The sequence below is a fragment of the Bombina bombina genome, chromosome 2 (assembly GCF_027579735.1).
Source record: "Bombina bombina isolate aBomBom1 chromosome 2, aBomBom1.pri, whole genome shotgun sequence".
Classification (NCBI taxonomy): Eukaryota; Metazoa; Chordata; class Amphibia; order Anura; family Bombinatoridae; genus Bombina; species Bombina bombina.
This window is the reverse complement of record NC_069500.1, coordinates 1,122,585,295-1,122,606,081: the sequence shown is the minus strand read 5'-3', so window position 1 is coordinate 1,122,606,081 and position 20,787 is coordinate 1,122,585,295. Positions and strand designations below refer to the sequence as shown.

Here is a 20,787-nt window from a genome sequence, read left to right as displayed (position 1 = left end):
TGCGCGCCTGAATGGCGAATCCGGAATTCTTAGCCGTAAGTTTAGTTAAGTGTACTACGGCATCAGAAATAAATGAATTAGCTAGCTTAAGGGCTTTAAGCTTGTGTGTAATCTCATCCAATGGAGCTGTGTCAAGGGTCTCTTCCAGAGACTCAAACCAAAATGCCGCCGCAGCCGTGACAGGCGCAATGCATGCAAGGGGTTGCAATATAAAACCTTGTTGAACAAACATTTTCTTAAGGTAACCCTCTAACTTTTTATCCATTGGATCTGAAAAGGCACAGCTATCCTCCACCGGGATAGTGGTACGCTTAGCTAAAGTAGAAACTGCTCCCTCCACCTTAGGGACCGTTTGCCATAAGTCCCGTGTGGTGGCGTCTATTGGAAACATTTTTCTGAATATAGGAGGGGGTGAGAAAGGCACACCGGGTCTATCCCACTCCTTAGTAACAATTTCAGTAAGTCTCTTAGGTATAGGAAAAACGTCAGTACACGTCGGTACCGCAAAATATTTATCCAACCTACATATTTTCTCTGGGATTGCAACCGTGTTACAATCATTCAGAGCCGCTAACACCTCCCCTAGTAATACACGGAGGTTTTCCAGCTTAAATTTAAAATTTTAAATGTCTGAATCCAGTTTATTTGGATCAGATCCGTCACCCACAGAATGAAGCTCTCCGTCTTCATGTTCTGCAAATTGTGACGCAGTATCAGACATGGCCCTAGCATTATCAGCGCACTCTGTTCTCACCCCAGAGTGGTCTCGTTTACCCCTAAGTTCTGGCAATTTAGATAAAACTTCAGTCATAACATTAGCCATGTCTTGTAAAGTGATTTGTAATGGCCGCCCTGATGTACTTGGCGTTACAATCTCACGCACCCCCTGAGCGGGAGATGCAGGTACTGACACGTGAGGCAAGTTAGTCGGCATAACTTCCCCCTCGTTCTCTGGTGAATTTTGCTTAACTTGTACAGATTGGCTTTTATTTAAAGTAGCATCAATGCAATTAGTACATAAATTTCTATTGGGCTCCACCTTGGCCTTTGAACATATTGCACAAAGAGATTCCTCTGTGTCAGACATGTTTAAACAAACTAGCAATTAGACTAGCAAGCTTGGAAAATACTTTTCAAATGAATTTACAAGCAATATAAAAAACGTTACTGTGCCTTTAAGAAGCACACAAAAAAACTGTCACTTTGATATAACAATGAACCGGTTTATTTATAGCAATCAATTTTTTATATGAAATGCATTAATTTAGCAGAGGATAGCACCCATCAGCAAATGGATTATTAATCCCTTAATACCAAAAAACGATTGACAAATCAAATAAATACGTTTTTATCACAGTCAAAGCACAGTCTCACAGGTCTGCTGTGAGTGATTACCTCCCTCAAACTAGTTTTGGAGACCCCTGAGCTCTGTAGAGACGTCCTGGATCATCAGGGAGAATAAGGAAGACTGTGACTGAATTTTTAATGCGTAGTAAAAGCGCCAACATAGGCCCCTCCCACTCATAATACAGCAGTGGGGAAGCTCAGTAAACTGATTTTATTCAAAATAAACGACAGCCAAGTGGAAAATAATGCCCATAAATTTAGCACCCTCCACACCGAACTCGTGGTTCCATTATTTTCAACTAATCTCAAGAATTAATGAAGTTAGGAAACCTAAAGACCTAGATAATTATACAATATTGGAACAGGTCTCACAGGTCTGCTGTGAGTGATTACCTCCCTCAAACTAGTTTTGGAGACCCCTGAGCTCTGTAGAGACGTCCTGGATCATCAGGGAGAATAAGGAAGACTGTGACTGAATTTTTAATGCGTAGTAAAAGCGCCAACATAGGCCCCTCCCACTCATAATACAGCAGTGGGGAAGCTCAGTAAACTGATTTTATTCAAAATAAACGACAGCCAAGTGGAAAATAATGCCCATAAATTTTCACCAAGTACCTCAGAGAGAAAAACGATTAACCTGCCAGTAAACGTTTTAAATATATGAAATAATAATAAAAGCCTGTTGCTAGTCGCTATCACTGCAGAAAGGCTATAAGTTATATGTATACCGTATTTTCTTAGTGAAGTGCCATTCCCCAGAAATACTTTAGTGCCAACATACATACATAACAGCCTGATACCAGTTACTACTACTGCATTTAAGGCTGTACTTACATTATATTGGTATTAGCAGTATTTTCTCAGTCAATTCCATTCCTTAGAAAATAATATACTGCAACATACCTCTTTGCAGGAGAACCCTGCCCGCTGTCCCCTGTTCTGAAGTTACCTCGCTCCTCAGAATGGCCGAGAACAGCAAATGGATCTTAGTTACGTCCGCTAAGATCATACACAAACTCAGGTAGATTCTTCTTCTAATACTGCCTGAGAAGAAACAACACACTCCGGTGCTGTTTAAAACAACAAACTTTTGATTGAAGTAATAAAAAACTAAATTTAATAACCACACTCCTCTCACACATCCTATCTATTAGTTAGGTGCAAGAGAATGACTGGGTGTGACGTAGAGGGGAGGAGCTATATAGCAGCTCTGCTTGGGTGATCCTCTTGCACTTCCTGTTAGGGAGGAGTTAATATCCCATAAGTAATGGATGACCCGTGGACTGACTACACTTAACAGGAGAAAGACAGACCAGAAAAATGGTCAACATATATTACAATCTTACAAACTATTAAAATATGGGACTACCTACAAAGAAAATATAACTTAATCCCTGGAAACTCACCCTCTAGTTACTTTCTCGAACAGAAATAAATATATAGGTAGCAATATATGGGCTAATAAAAGCCTTTATAGAATAGCTGATGCATACCAAGGTTCTAATATTCTCACTTTTAAACAATATAATGATTTAGCACCCTCCACACCGAACTCGTGGTTCCATTATTTTCAACTAATCTCAAGAATTAATGAAGTTAGGAAACCTAAAGACCTAGATAATTATACAATATTGGAAAAAAATTGTAGCTCCCCACATAGAGTTAAAAGGAGCAATCACAAATTTGTACAATTTATTAAACACAGACCTACAGTCTAATAAACTAAAATGTATCCAGAAATGGGAAATTGAAGGCCATTTCACTAGAGAAAGTAAAGAATGGGCAGATATACAGTGGGGCAAAAAAGTATTTAGTCAGCCACCAATTGTGCAAGTTCTCCCACTTAAGAAGATGAGAGAGACCTGTAATTTTCATCATAGGTATACCTCAACTACGAGAGACAAAATGTGGAAACAAATCCAGACCATCACATGGTCTGATTTGGAAAGAATTTATTTGCATATTATAGTGGAAAATAAGTATTTGGTCACCTACAAACAAGCAAGATTTCTGGCTCTCACAGACCTGTATCTTCTTCTTTAAGAGGCTCCTCTGTCCTCCACTCATTACCTGTATTAATGGCACCTGTTTGAATTTGTTATCAGTATAAAAGACACCTGTCCACAACCTCAAACTGTCACACTCCAAACTCTACTATGGTGAAGACCAAAGAGCTGTCGAAGGACACCAGAAACAAAATTGTAGACCTGCACCAGGCTGGGAAGACTGAATCTGCAATAGGCAAGCAGCTTGGTGTGAAGAAATCAACTGTGGGAGCAATAATTAGAAAATGGAAGACATACAAGACCACTGATAATCTCCCTCGATCTGGGGCTCCACGCAAGATCTCACCCCGTGGGGTCAAAATGATCACAAGAATGGTGAGCAAACATCCCAGAACCACACGGGGGGACCTAGTGAATGACCTGCAGAGAGCTGGGACCAACGTAAAAAGGTTACCATCAGTAACACACTACGTCGCCAGGGACTCCTGCAGTGCCAGACGTGTCCCCCTGCTTAAGCCAGTACATGTCCGGGCCCTTCTGAAGTATGCTAGAGAGCATTTGGATGATCCAGAAGCGGATTGGGAGAATGTCATATGGTCAGATGAAACCAAAGTAGAACTGTTTGGTAGAAACACAACTCATCGTGTTTGGAGGAGAGAGAATGCTGAGTTGCAACCAAAGAACACCATACCTACTGTGAAGCATGGGGGTGGCAACATCATGCTTTGGGGCTGTTTCTCTGCAAAGGGAACAGGACGACTGATCCGTGTACATGAAAGAATGAATGGGGCCATGTATTGTGAGATTTTGAGTGCAAACCTCCTTCCATCAGCAAGGGCATTGAAGATGAAACGTGGCTGGGTCTTTCAGCATGACAATGATCCCAAACACACCGCCCGGGCAACGAAGGAGTGGCTTCGTAAGAAGCATTTCAAGGTCCTGGAGTGGCCTAGCCAGTCTCCAGATCTCAACCCCATAGAAAACCTTTGGAGGGAGTTGAAAGTCTGTGTTGCCCAGCGACAGCCCCAAAACATCACTGCTCTAGAGGAGATCTGCATGCAGGAATGGGCCAACATACCAGCAACAGTGTGTGACAACCTTGTGAAGACTTACAGAAAACGTTTGACCTCTGTCATTGCCAACAAAGGATATATAACAAAGTATTGAGATGAAATTTTGATATTGACCAAATGCTCATTTTCCACCATAATATGCAAATAAATTCTTTCCAAATCAGACAATGTGATTGTCTGGATTTGTTTTCACATTTTGTCTCTCATAGTTGAGGTATACCTATGATGAAAATTGCAGGCCTCTCTCATCTTCTTTAAGGGACACTAAACCCAAAAAAATTCTTACATGATTTAAGTAGAGAATACAATTTTAAACAATATTCCAATTTACTTCTATTTTCTAATTTGCTTAATTCTTTAGATATGCTTTGTTTAAGAAATAGCAATTCATATGAATGAGCCAATCACACGAGGCATATATGTGCAGCAACCAATCAGCAGCTACTGAGCCTATCTAGATATGCTTTTCAGCAATGTATATCAAGAGAATGAAGTAAATTAGCTAATAGAAGTAAATTAGAAAGTTGTTTAAAATGGCATGCTCTTCTTAAATCATGAAAGAAAAAATATGGGTTTCATGTTCCTTTAACTGGGAGAACTTGCACAATTGGTGGCTGACTAAATACTTTTTTGCCCCACTGTAATAATAAAAGGATTGTCCTGCTCTATTAGCGCAAACTTGAAAGAAAAATTACATAAAGGTTGTTTATAGATGGTACAATCATCCAAGCAAATTCAAAAACTTTTATACAGACCCATATAGAGCACCTTTACTTCATTGTTATCGCGGCTGTCCAGAAGAAAGTACTTACCTTCATATGTGGTGGGAATGTCCGAAACTTACAGAAGTTTGGACCACCACCTCTGAACTACTTAGTGAAATATTTGACAAACGAATTGTACTTAATCTTAAACAAACCCTCTTACACTTTCCCATTCATATTGGGTCACTACTTTAGAATGTGCAACCAATGATTGTGTGGAATATAGCACTTAATTTTGCAGTATGCGCTAGTGATGCACCGAAATGGAAATGAAACCGAAAATTTCTTTTTTTTCTTCAAATTATTATTTATTTATTTTTGCATAATTAGACTATTTAATGAATAAATCTAATTAAAAAAACTGCAAGCCAATAAAATAAAATACCCACACTTTTATTGAAAGTAACACATAAAAATTGGATTAAAATATTTTATAATAATAATATGATACAGAATAATTTTACCAAGAAAAAAAAAACAGGCAAAAAACCCCCAAAAATTTAAAAAAGTATGCTATTTTCGGCCAAAATGTTTCTGTGACCGAAATTTCAGTGGATCCCTACTTAAAACAATATTAAATATCAATATACTGTATTATTCTTTATTTAGTTCTGTGTCACAAAATCAGATTTAATAGTTTTTTTTTTACCAATTATTCAAATAAAGTATAGTCTTTTCGGCCGAAACGTTTCTGCAGACAAGATTTTGGTGCATCCCTAGGTATGCGCCTTTACTTCTAACATGAATTGGAAGTCCTACAATTTTAGAGTTAAAATTACAAGGGTAGAAAATAAGGGGAAAAAGCACTTCCAAGATTCACAGAAGCAATTTATTCAAATAATTCATACACTAATAAAATTCCGCTGGATAAAAATCACTAAATGCATGTAAAAGCTCCCTGCCATTGTACAGTCCTCTTGCATAGTGATTTTTTATCCAGTGGAATTTTATTAGTGTATGATTTTTTTTAATGCACACATATGAGGGTGAAAAGCACTTCCAAGATTCACAGAAGCAATTTATTCAAAATAAAAAAAAAAATGTTGTGGGACTTCCAATTCCTGTTAGAAGTGAAGGTGCACACTGCAGAATTAAGTGCAATATTCCAGATGATGTAGAACTATGAGGAGGAGTAGAATCACCCGATAGTTCGATATTTTGTTTATGCTGGAAACGCCAATAATACAAATATTTCAAATAAATAATATTTTCTCAAGTTAAATTGAAAAGTTTAAACTATTAAAGCAATATAAAGGAAAAATAATATGATTTAATGTGCTAGATAATTTTATTATTGCACTATTGCTGCAACAAAACTACATGTATACCCTGCATAGGTAAAGTCAGCTCTGCATCAGAAATGCAATAAGGATCCTGAGCTGAACAAGGTCCCCAGTGATTGGTAGCTAAACACACGCGCCTGCCCCTGGTTAGTTCAGCTCTGGAACAGTAGTGCAATACAGATCCTGAGCTAAACAAGGTGCCCAGTGATTGGTAGCTACACAAAAACTCGCCGTCCCCTGGTTGGCTGAGCAGCTTAGTTCAGCTCATGAAGAGTAGTATATTATGGGTTTGAAGCTGACCAATACTTTTGTACTACCATACAGTCATTTATTTATAAATGTTTTTAGCTAATCAAGAATACATACACTTAGGTTACCATAAAGATATCTGTGGATCAACCAATAAATAGACCTGTATGCATTTTCTAACAATGAAACGGAATACACACCAGCAGGGCAAAATCTCTGTTCTGGTCCATCGTAAATTCCAAGATTTCTGCTCACTGGCACGCTGTCATCCTGTAGAGTCAGATGTGCAGGCTGGTCATGGTCGTGGTTTGTACCACTAAGTGCCACAGAGGATAACAGGTCAAAACTAATTTTTCCATCTGGTTTTGGGTATTCTATTGGTGTGCAGTCCTTGGCAGGTTTTAGCTGATTACAATCTGCACCTTTTGTGCGAGAAACGGGAAAAAGAGAAAATACATCTTAACTCAATTTAAAAAAAAGTAATATTATAAGTATAACGGTTTAGGAGCTAAGTGAAGAACAAGCAGAATAGGCATATCAATATAACTGTTATAATACATTGTAATACCTACACCTCTTTTTGAGTTTCTTCTATAAAAATAAACCAATAATAAATAGGGAGATTGAGCACATTAGGGGCGCGATCCAATAAAGATCGTAGTTTGCGGCGCAAGCGAGGGAACCCCCGCCGCCCGCAGTTTCAGCTCGCAACTCGAGCTATCCCATATACGGCGCCGTCAGAGGCTAAAGTGCCGTAAGTCTGACAAACCAGCGATGTCCAGAAATCTGCGTAAGCACAAATTTCTGGAGTCGCCAGTGACTTACGGCACTTTAGAAACTGCCGGCGCCTACAAAACCTGACTAAGTTATAAAATCACCCGTACTGTCTAACACGCCTCCCAAACATAGCCCGACACGTCTAACCCTCTATCCGCTATCCCCCCTCACTATCCTAACAATAAAAAAATGTATTAACCCCTAACCTGCCGCTCCCGGACCCCGCCTCCACCTACTAAAGTTATTAACCCCTAAACCGCCGCTCCCGGACCCCGCCGCCAGCTATATTAAATCTATAACCCCCTAATGTGAGCCCCTACCCCGCCGCCATCTACCTTACCTACCCCCTAAAGTGAGCCCCTACCCCGCCGCCATCTACCTTACCAATACCTACCCCCTAAAGTGAGCCCCTACCCCGCCGCCATCTACCTTACCTACCCCCTAAAGTGAGCCCCTACCCCGCCGCCATCTACCTTACCTACCCCCTAAAGTGAGCCCCTTACACCGCCGCCATCTACCTTACCTACCCCCTAAAGTGAGCCCCTTACACCGCCGCCATCTATTTTAAAAATAATAACCCCTAATTTAATCCTCCTACACCGCCACCAGCTATATTAACCCTAATTATATTAGGGTTAATATAGTTAATATAGTTATTATATTATATATATTAACTACATTAACCCTAATTATATTAGGGTTAATATAGTTAATATCGTTATTATATTATATATATATTAAGTATAATAACCCTATCTAACTAACATCCCTAACTAAATTCTTATTAAAATAGATCTAATTAATATTAATATTATTAATTAAAATATTCCTATTTAAATCTAAATACTTACCTATAAAATAAACCCTAAAATAGCTACAATGTAATTAATAATTACATTGTAGCTATTTTAGGGTTTATATTTATTTTACAGGTAACTTGGTATTTATTTTAACTAGGTACAATAGCTATTAAATAGTTAATAACTATTTAATAGCTACCTAGTTAAAATAATTACCAATTTACCTGTAAAATAAATCCTAACCTAAGTTACAAATACACCTACACTATCAATAAATTAAATAAACTACAAATATCTAAACTAAAATACAATAAACTAAACTAAATTACAAAAACAAACACTAAATTACAAAAACAAACACTAAATTACAAAAAATAAAAAAAATTACAAGATTTTTAAGCTAATTACACCTATTCTAAGCCCCCTAAAAAAAAAAAAAGCCCCCCAAAATAAAAAAATTTCCCTACCCTATTCTAAATTAAAAAAGTTCACATCTCTTTTACCTTACCAGCCCTTAAAAGGGCCTTTTGCGGGGCATGCCCCCAAAGAATTCAGCTCTTTTGCATTTAAATAAACATACAATACCCCCCCCCACATTACAACCCACCACCCACATACCCCTATTCTAAACCCACCCAAACCCCCCTTAAAAAAACCTAACACTACCCCCCCTGAAGATCTCCCTACCTTGTCTTCACCCAGCCGGGCAGAACTCTTCATCCAATCCGGGCGATGTCTTCAATCAAGCGGCAGTGAAGTCTTCTTCCATCCGGGCGATGTCTTCAATCAAGCGGCAGGGAAGTCTTCTTCCATCCAGGCGATGTCTTCAATCAAGCGGCAGTGAAGTCTTCTTCCATCCGGCGATGTCTTCAAGCAAAGCGGCATCTTCAATCTTCTTTCTTCGCTCCTCCACCGCGGAGCATCCATCCGGCACGAAGACTGAACGAGGAATGAGGTACCTTTAAATGATGTCATCCAAGATGGCGTCCGTCGAATTCCGATTGGCTGATAGGATTCTATCAGCCAATCGGAAATTAAGGTAGAAAAATCTGATTGGCTGATTGAATCAGCCAATCAGATTCAAGTTCAATCCGATTGGCTGAACCAATCAGCCAATCGGATTGAACTTGAATCTGATTGGCTGATTCAATCAGCCAATCAGATTTTTCAACCTTAATTCCGATTGGCTGATAGAATCCTATCAGCCAATCGGAATTCGACGGACGCCATCTTGGATGACGTAATTTAAAGGTACCTCATTTCTCCTTCAGTCTTCGTGCCGGGTGGATGCTCCGCGGCGGAGGAGCGAAGAAAGAAGATTGAAGATGCCGCTTTGCTTGAAGACATCGCCGGATGGAAGAAGACTTCACTGCCGCTTGATTGAAGACATTGTCCGGATGGAAGAAGACTTCACTGCCGCTTGATTGAAGACATCGCCCGGATCGGATGAAGAGTTCTGCCCGGCTGGGTGAAGACAAGGTAGGGAGATCTTCAGGGGGGTAGTGTAAAGTTTTTTTAAGGGGGGTTTGGGTGGGTTTAGAATAGAGGTATGTGGGTGGTAATGTTGGGGGGGTATTGTATGTTTATTTAAATGCAAAAGAGCTGAATTCTTTGGGGCATGCCCTGCAAAAGGCCCTTTTACGGGCTGGTAAGGTAAAAGAGCTGTGAACTTTTTTAATTTAGAATAGGGTAGGGAACATTTTTTATTTTGGGGGGCTTTATTATTTTATTAGGGGGCTTAGAATAGGTGTAATTAGCTTAAAAATCTTGTAATATTTTTTTTATTTTTTGTAATTTAGTGTTTTTTTTTTGTAATTTAGTTTATTTTATTGTATTTTAGTTTAGATATTTGTAGTTTATTTAATTTATTGATAGTGTAGGTGTATTTGTAACTTAAGTTAGGATTTATTTTACAGGTAAATTGGTAATTATTTTAACTAGGTAGCTATTAAACAGTTATTAACTATTTAATAGCTATTATACCTATTTAAAATAAATGCCAAGTTACCTGTAAAATAAATATAAACCCTAAAATAGCTACAATGTAATTATTAATTACATTGTAGCTATCTTAGGGTTTATTTATAGGTAAGTATTTAGATTTAAATAGGAATATTTTAATTAATAATATTAATATTAATTAGATCTATTTTAATAAGAATTTAGTTAGGGATGTTAGAGTTAGATAGGGTTATCATACTTAATATATATATATATATAATATAATAACGATATTAACGATATTAACCCTGATATAATTAGTGTTAATATAGTTAATATATATAATATAATAACTATATTAACTATATTAACCCTAATATAATTAGGGTTAATATAGTTAATATAGCTGGCGGCGGTGTAGGGGGATTAGATTAGGGGTTAATGTGTTTAATATAGGCGGCAGCGGTGTAGGGGGATTAAATTAGGGGTTAATATTTTTAAAATAGATGGCGGCGGGGTAGGAGCTCACTTTAGGGGGTAGGTAAGGTAGATGGCGGCGGGGTAGGGGCTCACTTTAGGGGGTAGGTAAGGTAGATGGTGGCGGTGTAAGGGATTCACATTAGGGGGTATGTAATGTAGCTGGCGACGGTGTAGGGGGATCACATTAGGGGGTTATACTTTTAATGTAGGTGGCGGCGGGGTCCGGGAGCGGCGGTTTAGGGGTTAACTACTTTATTAGGGATTGCGGCGGGGGATCGCGATTGACAGGTAGATAGACATTGCGCATGCGTTAGGTGTTAGGTTTTATTTAGCAGGTAGTTTAGGGAGTTACGAGGCTCCAATAGACAGAGTAAGGCTTACTACGGCTGCATTTTGTGGCGAGGCGAAAATGGAGTAAGATTTCTCCATTTTCGCCACGTAAGTCCTTACGCTGTATATTGGATACCAAACTGCGCTGGTTTGGTATACCTGCCTATGGCCCAAAAAACTACGGGCGAAGGCAGAAATAACTTCTAGGTTACGCCGTATATGTGATACCAAACCAGCGCAAATCAATTTTTCTTCATTCTCTTGGAATCTTTATTTGAAAAAGCAGGTATGTAAGTTTACAAGCCAGCCCATCTTTGGTTCAGCACTTGGGTAGCGCTTGCTGATTGATGGCTGTATTTAAAAATCATCTCTTAGAAATTTGAAATTTATATTTAGAAACCAGCTCTTATACATACAAAAATTACAAAGTACCCCCTAACAGTAAAACCCCCCACCCTACCAACCCCCACCCCAAAAAAAAGTAGTCTTAAAAAAAAACTAAGCTACCCATTGTCCCTAAAGGGGCATTTGTACGGGCATTGCCCTTAAAAGGTCAATCAGCTCTTTTACAGTCCAAAAAACCCTAATCTTAAAAAAAAAAAAAAAAAAAAAAAAAAAGCCTAAGCCCAAAATAGGTACTCGCCGTTCTTGAAGTCTGGAGGTGAAGATCTTCTTCCAGGCGACACCATAATCTTCTATCTTCATCCGGAGCGAAGGCAGCACGGAGGTGCGGAGCAGTCTTCCACGATGCGCGGATCCAGAGTGGTGGTCCTTAGTGGCGGCGATGCTCCTCTTCATCTATTCTCCGTTGTACACTAAAAATTTAATTCAATTTGGGGTACCTTGCATTCCTATTGGATGAAATTTTTAAATCAGCCAATAGGATTAAAGCTCCTGAAATCCTATTGGCTGTTCAAATCAGCCAATATGATTTCAGTAGCTTTCATCCTATTGGCCGATTTCAACATTTCAGCCAATAGGAATGCAAGGTACCCCAATAAAAATGGGGTACCTTGCATTCAATCTTCAGTGTGCGGTGGACAATCGTATGAAGAGTCCTCGTATGAGGACCGCCGCTTTGGATCCGCGCATCTGGGAGCTCAGCTCCGCCTTCACTCCAGGTGAAGATAGAAGATGATGAAGTCGCCTGGAAGAAGACCTTCTCCACTGGACTTCAGGAACGGTGAGTATCTATTTGGGGCTTAGTCTTAGGCTTTTTTTTTGGGGGGGGGGTTTAGATTTGGTTTTTTTGCGCTGTAAAAGAGCTGATTGCCCTTTTAAGGGCAGTAAAAGAGCTAAATGCCCCACAAAAGGCCCTTTTTAAGGCTTTTGATAGTTTAGTTTAGATTAGGGGGCTTTATTATTTTCATAGGGGTATTTGATTAGGTTTCATTTTTTATTTTTGATAAATGTGTTAATTTTTTCTGTAATTTTAGATTAATTGTTTGTAATTTAATGTTAGGTTTTATTTTTAAATTAATGTTAGGATTTTTTATTTTAAAGGGGGTTGTTAGGTTAGGGGGCTTAGTAATTAAATTAGTTATTTGCGTTGTGGGGGGCTGGCGGTTTAGGAGTTAATAGGTTAATTAGGTTTATTGCGATGTGGGGGTTGGTGGTTTAGGGGTTAATATTTTAATTATGTTATTTGCGTTAATTTGTGGATTAGGGGTTAATTACTTTATTTTTTTGCGATGTGAGGGTTTGCGGTTTAGGTGTTTGTTAATACTTCTTTTTTGCTAATACTTCGTACGGGCGGCAAGTTTTTTTTTTGCGTTATACTTCGTTCAGGGGTTTAGTTTGTTTTATTATTTCGTGTGGGCGGTTAGTTTTTTTTGTTATTTCGTGGGGGCGGTTACGTGTTTTTTTGTTATTTCATGCGGCTGGTTGAGTGTTTTTTTTCTTAATGCTTAGTTTGCCTACGCTTCATCCAAAGGTGGATTCTTTCACTACCCTGCCATTTTCGGAATCCACCTGGATGCAGCTTTGCTGCATTCAGGTGGATTCTTTTGGCTGCACGCGTAGGCAACATTCTTTTGGCTGCCTTGCGCAGCCAACATTCCTTTGAGGATGCGTTACAAACGTGATTATAGTAGAGATTATGTAATTATTTTAGGCTTTGCATAGCTCAAATAACATTTATTGTTATTGTAATATTGTAAAATGTTATACTATTGCAATGTATTACACTGCCTCCACCAGCCTACTCCATAAGACCACCGGCTGGCAGAATTCTCCTTGGAGAACACTGAAATGCATATATGTATATATTGTGAACTCTTGCACATGCTCAGTAGGAGCTGGGGCCTTAGAAAGTATGCATATAATAAAAGATTGTGCACATTTCGATAATGGAAGTAAATTGAAAAGATTTTTTTTATTTTCCCTAGGGATGTGAATTCTGACTTTTCGTTATCAAACGAATGCCAAATATGGCTGTTTTTGGAGCCCAAATTCTTCTAGTAAAAGTGCAACAAAATAAGATCTGGATTTGCGGACATATTTGGTATTAGTTTGATAATGAAAAGTCAGAATACACATCCCAAATTATCTAGTTATCTCCCATGCCTACTTATCTTCTTACGGACCAGCGTGGTACCTAAAGGAATATGAATGTTGTAGTGATCATTTCTGTCAAATAGCGTAAACAGCAGCCTTATAGTGTTTTGTGGTTCTGAAGGTTGGCTCCCCAGAAGAGTGAGCAGTACCCAGCTGTACAGGTCTGAGAAAACAAATCCTACGAACACTCATACCCTTCAGTATAAAAGTGAGAAAGGTAATAAGACTTAATAAGGATTTACAGCATGAGAAATCTCCCTGCAAAGAAGATAAATTGGTAGTGGAGTAGCCTCCTGAGATGGAACACACATTTAGAACGTTAAAGGGTAGTGCTATGAGACCCATCCAAAAAAAAGTCATAGCAAATACAAAGACTCTTAACATTTACATGAAGAACTGCCTAAGTGCTTCACTTTTCCTCTACAACTCGTAGGCTTATTCTGGTCATGTTGTGTAGAACTAGCTTTCTGATGTAAGATATCCCCTTCCATACGCTGATGCTTAAAGGGACAGTCTAGGCCAAAATAAACTTTCATGATTCAGATAGAGCATGTAATTTTAAACAATTTCCAATTTACTTTTATCACCAATTTTGCTTTGTTCTATTTGTATTCTTAGTTGAAAGCTTAACCTAGGAGGTTCATATGCTAATTTCTTAGACCTTGAAGCCCACCTCTTTCAGATTGCATTTTAACAGTTTTTCACCACTAGAGGGTGTTAGTTCACGTATTTCATATAGATAACACTGTGCTCGTGCACGTGAAGTTATCTGGGAGCTGGCACTGATTGGCTAGACTGCAAGTCTGTCAAAAGAACTGAAAAAAGGGGCAGTTTGCAGAGGCTTAGATACAAGATAATCACAGAGGTTAAAAGTATATTATTATAACTGTGTTGGTTATGCAAAACTGGGAAATGGGTAGTAAAGGGATTATCTATCTTTTAAAACAATAACAATTTTGGTGTAGACTGCCCCTTTAATAGGGAAAGTTAACAAATGACAGTACAACCCTTTGTGGATCCTTTCTTTCCTAAGATATGGTGAGCACACAACGTCATCAATTACTAGTGGAAATATCTCTCCTGGCCAGCAGGAGTCGGCAATGAGCACCACAGCAAAGCTGTTAAAAGGACATAAAACCCAAAAAATGTATTTCATGATTCAGATAGAGAATATAATTGTAAATTATATTTGACATGAATAGAGAATGCAATATTAGTTTCTTTATAGATCATTGATATTGCATTCTGATTTTGAGTATGCTATATTAATACTGATATTAGCCATTATTTTCAAGTGTCAAAAATACATTTTTATAGAATATCACATAATAATGATACATGTTGGATCTTTGTGAATTGTGTATACCATCACTGTTATTCCCTTTTTGCTGTTGATATATATACATATTTTTTTCATTAAAATGCTAAACTGCTGTTTAGGATTTTTCAAAAACACAGTTGGTGAGGGTACGATACTAATAATAATAACACATACTAGTCATTCGCTATTTTGTATATATAGCATATGTAAACAAACTCTGTGTCCATAAAAGGTTCTCTATGTTTTTAACCTTTTTTAAGTTTATATTGTATGGCAGTGAGGAGGTTAATATCCCCTTCACTGCCTAGAAAAATAGACTAGGTTCTAAAATAGACAGCAGTCTATGAGTAAGCGTCACTAGGAGGCGTGAAGCGCGTTAGGCTGTCCTTCCTTGTCTGCCTGCATAATTTTATATTTGCATCAATAAAGGATCTTTTATTTTCAAATTTTTGGTCTGTTATAGTAGTGCCTGCAACCTGTATTTTGTGTGCCAATATAATTTTAAACAACTTTCTCATTTACTTATATTATCTAATCTATTTCATTCTCTTGGTATCAGTCAGCATGATGGGTCAGCCCTCGTATCAAGTGGGGGGCAGACTTTCCCTGTTTTGTCAGAAGTGGTTATGAGATGTCCCAGATCCTTGGGCTGTGAGCATTGTTTCTCAGGGTTACAAGATAGAATTCAATTTTCTACCTCCCATGGGCAAGGTTGTCTGCAGATCAGGTAAAACAAGAGGCATTCTTGAACTGCATTCAGGATCTTTTTTCTCTGGGAGTGATTGTTCCAGTAAAGAAACAGGGTCTATGATTCTTTTCAAATCTGTTTGTGGTTCCCAAAAAGAGAGGGAACTTTTCATCCCATTTGAAACCTAAAGTGTCTCAACAAGTTTCTCAGGGTGCCATTCTTCAAAATGGAGACTATTCGGTCCATTCTTCCTTTGGTCCAAGAAGGTCAGTTCATGACGACCATAGACCTGAAGGACGCATATCTTCATGTCTCTATTTACAGGGATCATCACAAATTTCTGAGATTCGCTTTTCTAGACAAACATTTTCAGTTTGTGGCTCTTCTGTTTGGCCTTGCTACAGCTCTCAGAATTTTTTCAAAGGTTCTGGGGGCTCTCTTGGCAGTGATCAGGTCTCTGGGAATTGCAGTGGCACCTTACTTAGACGACATTTTGGTTCAGGCGCCATCTTTTCAACAAGCAAGCTCCCATACAGAGATCTTGTTGTCTTTTCTACGTTCCCACGGATGGAAAGTGAATCTGGTAAATAGTTCCCTTGTTCCAGCTACAAGGGTGGTGTTCTTAGGGACTATAATAGATTCCCTATCTATGAAGATTTTTCTGATGGAGGTCAGGAAATCCAAAATTCTCTCTGCTTGCCTCTCTCTTTAGTCTACTGTTCGGCCATCAGTAGCCCAATGCATGGAGGTGATTGGTTTGATGGTCGCTTCCATGGACATCATTCCCTTTACTCGATTCCATTTGAGAGCTCTGCAATTATGCATGCTCAAACAATGGAACGGAAACCATTTGAATCTATCTCAGCGGATAGATATAGATGTGTCAACTAGAGACTCTCTTCTGTGGTGGTTTTCTCAGGAACATCTGTCTCAGGGCACATGATTCCGGAGACCTTCTTGGGTGATCGTGACCACGGATGCCAGCTTGTTAGGCTGGGGAGCAGTCTGGGACTTGTTAAGGGCGCAGGGATTATGTTTATCGGGAGGAGTCTGCTCTCCCCATAAACATCTTGGAATTGAGAATGATTTACAATTCTCTGATAACTTGGTCTCAGTTGGCTTTAGCCTGATTTATCAGAATTCAAATCAGACAATATCACCTCAGTGGCTTACATCAACCACCAAGGAGGAACTCCGAGTTCCTTAGCCATGAGGGAGGTGGTTTGGATTATTCAGTGGGCGGAAGTTCACGATTGTTGTCCATCTGCAATCCACATTCCAGGAGTGGACAATTGGGAAGTGGATTTTCTGAGCAGACAGACATTTCATCCCAGGGAATGGGCTCTCCATCCGGAGGTGTTTTCCAGGTTAATTCTCAAATGGTTGGTGCCAGAGTTGGATCTGATAGCGTCTCTGCAGAATGCCAAGCTTCAAAGGTACGGTTCAAGGTCAAGAGATCCGCAGGCTGCTGTGATAGATGCTCTGGTGGTGCCTTGGGGGTTCAGTCTAGTTTATCCGTTTACTCCGATTGCTCTCTGTCATGGATACCAGATGGCTAAGGCTAACCCCCACTCCCCTACAACCTCACCCCTGTTGTTTCTCAGTGGTTTTGGGCTCCTCAGAGCATCCACAATCTCTGGAAGCTTTTGGTTGCATGGTTTTGTGTTCCAAACTTGTTTAGAAAAGAGTTGGTGTATGACCAGGAAAACCCTCCTAGGATAGCCGGGCTCCTGGAACTCCCAGTCGGCCGCCTCACAATGGACACCCGCCTAACCCCTCTCAGGCTGTCCAGGAACTCCCGGTCGGCATGTGCCCCAGAGCTCCGCTCTTTTGGGGATTAGTAGCCCCTAGGGAGGACAAGAGGTGGGGGAATTACCGGAGGGGAGCTCCTTTGGGAACCGGGGGTTTTGGACACCCCTATTCCCATAACGTCAACGGACTGTAACTCCGGTCCCCAGAAACTAATCATGCTGATAATTGGACTGTGGCATCTGGGGACCGAGAGCTTTAAAATGACACCCTGGAAGTGCCGCCGCTCCACCGGGTTCACCCGAAACCGCCACCCCTAGGTATTGGGATTATGTGAGACTGTGGCTCCTATGGAGGTGCCGGGCTGTCTGGAGGGGCGGGAATGGCGGGAAAATTGTGGGATTGTCCTTTGTGTTATCAAGATGAGCTCTGTGTATAAAAGGAGTGTATGTTTTACAATAAAATCAGTTCTTATTTAACCTGAATGGTAGTCCGTCTAGTTATTTGGGTTGGCTCCAGCTAAAATCCCTTTTCCTGGGCTACATAGCAGCCTGTTCAAGGCAGAGAAAGGATTCTCAGGCACAGCTACCCAGCCTGGATAGCTGGATTCTGTCACAGGGTGGGACCCTGGGTACTGATGCTGTCGGGCATCAGGGGTGGCTACAGGCTGTGGTCACTTGCCAGCTACATAGCTGCAGTCGGCAGGGAGGAAGCAGGACCTGTTTGGAGGAGCTATCCAGTCGGGGTAGCCAGGGTATCTGTCACATTGGTGGCAGCGGTGGGATCTGCTTCTTTCACACAGTTTCTGCCGACAGAGGAGACGTACCACAGTAGCCAGTAAATATGGAGGCAGAGTTCCTAGGGAGAGTACAAAAGATGCTGACTGGAACAAATGATCCTTGTTTGGAACAGGACGTTCTGGCATGGAGGAACCTTGCCCTCCGAGACCTCTGGTGGTAGGCTCTTAAACAGGAGCAGGAAAATGGAAAGGTCCTCCCCACGAATGACACAAGATTCCGGGTTCGGTGGACCATGAGACTACCTTTCCTGGGAGAACAGCCAAAGAAAGAATGGCTAGCTATTCTACATAGACTGATCCAGCAAGAGATGTGGGTGGAGGACGGCTATCGAGCCCTCCAATGACTCGCTATGCAAGCGCAGCCATGGCTGGAGGATGGCTCACCCACAGAGGGTTTTGGCTTTGGATTGCTGTATACAAAAGGGACAGAGGACCCACAGTTTGGGAGCGAGACAGACCAGGGTCTGGAAGATATCTCTGGGCTCAAAGAGGTACTGCTGGATCTCTTGGAGGAGACCTGGCTGCTGGACGATCTGGACCAGGAAGAGGCACTGGTCAAGGAATACAAGAGGCTGCTGGATCTCGCTAAGCAGCGTGCCAGGGGCATACATATCTGGGGTGCAGCCCTCTGGGATTCATGGAGCTCGACCATGGAGGAGTGGCAGCAAAGAAAATGGGAACCAGGGCTGCTGGATCCTGATCAGCAGTGTGGCTCTGAGCTTATAGACTTGGACAAGGGAGCCATCTCAGCAGAAGTGCTGACAACAGGGCCGAGAGCTGCCGCCCTCTGCCCAGCACCTGTAACAGCTCCAGGAAACCAGGGAGAGGAAGTAGGTGTCCTCCCTCCCCTTACACAGAACCCCTTCCTGGGAGAGGAGACAGTCTGTCTCTCTCCCCAGCGGCAGAGCCATCCCCTGGGAGCGGAGGTAGTCATCCTCCCTCCCCATAAACAGAACCCCTTCAAGGGAGAGGAGACAGTCGGTCTCTCTCCCCAGCGGCAGATCCATCCTTCGGGAGCGGAGGTAGTCGTCCTCACTCACCTTACAGAGAAGCCCTTGCAGGGAGAGACGGGTATCGATATCTCTCCACAGCGGCCGAATCCCTTTCTGGGAGAGGAGACAGCGGCAGCACAGTTTCCCATGGAGCGGAGGTAGCAGACTTCCCTCCCCAGCTGTAGATCTCCTTCTCGGGAGAAGAGACAGACTGACTCTCCCCTCAGTAGCTTGGCAGGGTCTCTACCCTTTTCTTGTCCCGGAGTATTTCTCACCGAGGGCAGGCGTTGCATTGGGCAAGGAGGATAAAAGTGTATACAGTTGGTGCCACATGTTTGGGCACCCAAGCTTTACCTGTCCCACCAAGGGGCAACCTCCCCCTCTGGTCTGGGGTGGGAATACAGCTGGGAAACCGGCACTAGCTTTGTTTGTGGGTGGGTCAGCCAGTACTAAACAGAGTGTCACAGAGAGAGGCAGTGTGGCCATGGAACTTAAGGACACTGGAACTTGGTGGACAGCAATTGTTTTGTAGCCGGCCTTAGAAAACTTGTTTGGGACGATGCGTTATGTGACTATCCCTGCGCCCAAGGCGCAGGATATAAACGTCAGAAGGAACCCCCCAGGATGCCCCAAGCTCAGGAGAGATGGGATAACCTCTCCCAGCAACCGAGAAGTGGAGGGCCACCATCGGAGAGCCCCAGGCCGACCCGTTAAGGGTCTAGCCGGGTCTGCCAAACTGGAGGGGGGGGAGATGTCACGGATATCAGACGGCTAAGGCTACCCCCCACTCCCCTACAACCTCACCCCTTTTGTTTCTCAGTGGTTTTGGGCTCCTCAGAGCATCCACAATCTCTGGAAGCTTTTGGTTGCATGGTTTTGTGTTCAAAACTTGTTTAGAAAAGAGCTGGTGTATGACCAGGAAAACCCTCCTAGGCTGGCCGGGCTCCTGGAACTCCCGGTCCGCCACCTCACAGCGGACACCCGCCTAACCCCTCTCAGGCTGTCCAGGCTCCTGGAACTCCCGGTCGGCCACAGGACAGCAGTATACCCGCTAACTTTACCCCTCGTCGCTCCAGCAACCATGTGCCCCAGAGCTCCGCTCTTTTGGGGATTAGTAGCCCCTAGGGAGGACAAGAGGTGGGGGAATTACCGGAGGGAAGCTCCTTTGGGAACCAGGGGTTTTGGACACCCCTATCCCCATAACTTCAACGGACTGTAACTCCGGTCCCCAGAAACGGATCATGCTGATTTTTGGAATGTGGCATCTGGGGACCGAGAACTTTAAAATGACACCATTCATGAAAGTTTACATTGCAGCGTATTTTTAAAAATACTTACCTTTCTCTTGAGCAAAGCCGGATCACCGATCCCCCGCCCGCAGTTCCTCTGTACTTAAGTCACCAATGACGAAACCGGCTTCCTCCAATCATGGCTTCCCCCCAAGAGCATCCATCTCGTGAGGCCACGCCGTGATTGAAGGAAGCCGGTTTCGTCATTGCTGTGTAAGTACAGCATGAGAAGCGGGCGGGGGATCAGCGATTTAGCTTTGCTCAAGAGAAAGGTAAGTATTGGTAAAACTACACTGCAATGTAAAGTTTCATGAATGAAAGTGTCCCTGTTTTTAAAAGTATT

At 41.5% G+C, this 20,787-nt stretch overlaps 1 protein-coding gene across 1 annotated transcript in view; it reads right to left on the bottom strand.

The window, feature by feature from the left end:
- Positions 1-20,787, bottom strand: part of ETFDH (electron transfer flavoprotein dehydrogenase) — a 157,146-nt gene that overhangs the window by 37,422 nt on the left and 98,937 nt on the right. The window contains exon 12 of the mRNA XM_053703777.1: positions 6,923-7,144. Within this exon, the coding sequence (XP_053559752.1) occupies positions 6,923-7,144 (222 nt within the window). The remainder of the gene's footprint in view (positions 1-6,922; positions 7,145-20,787) is intronic.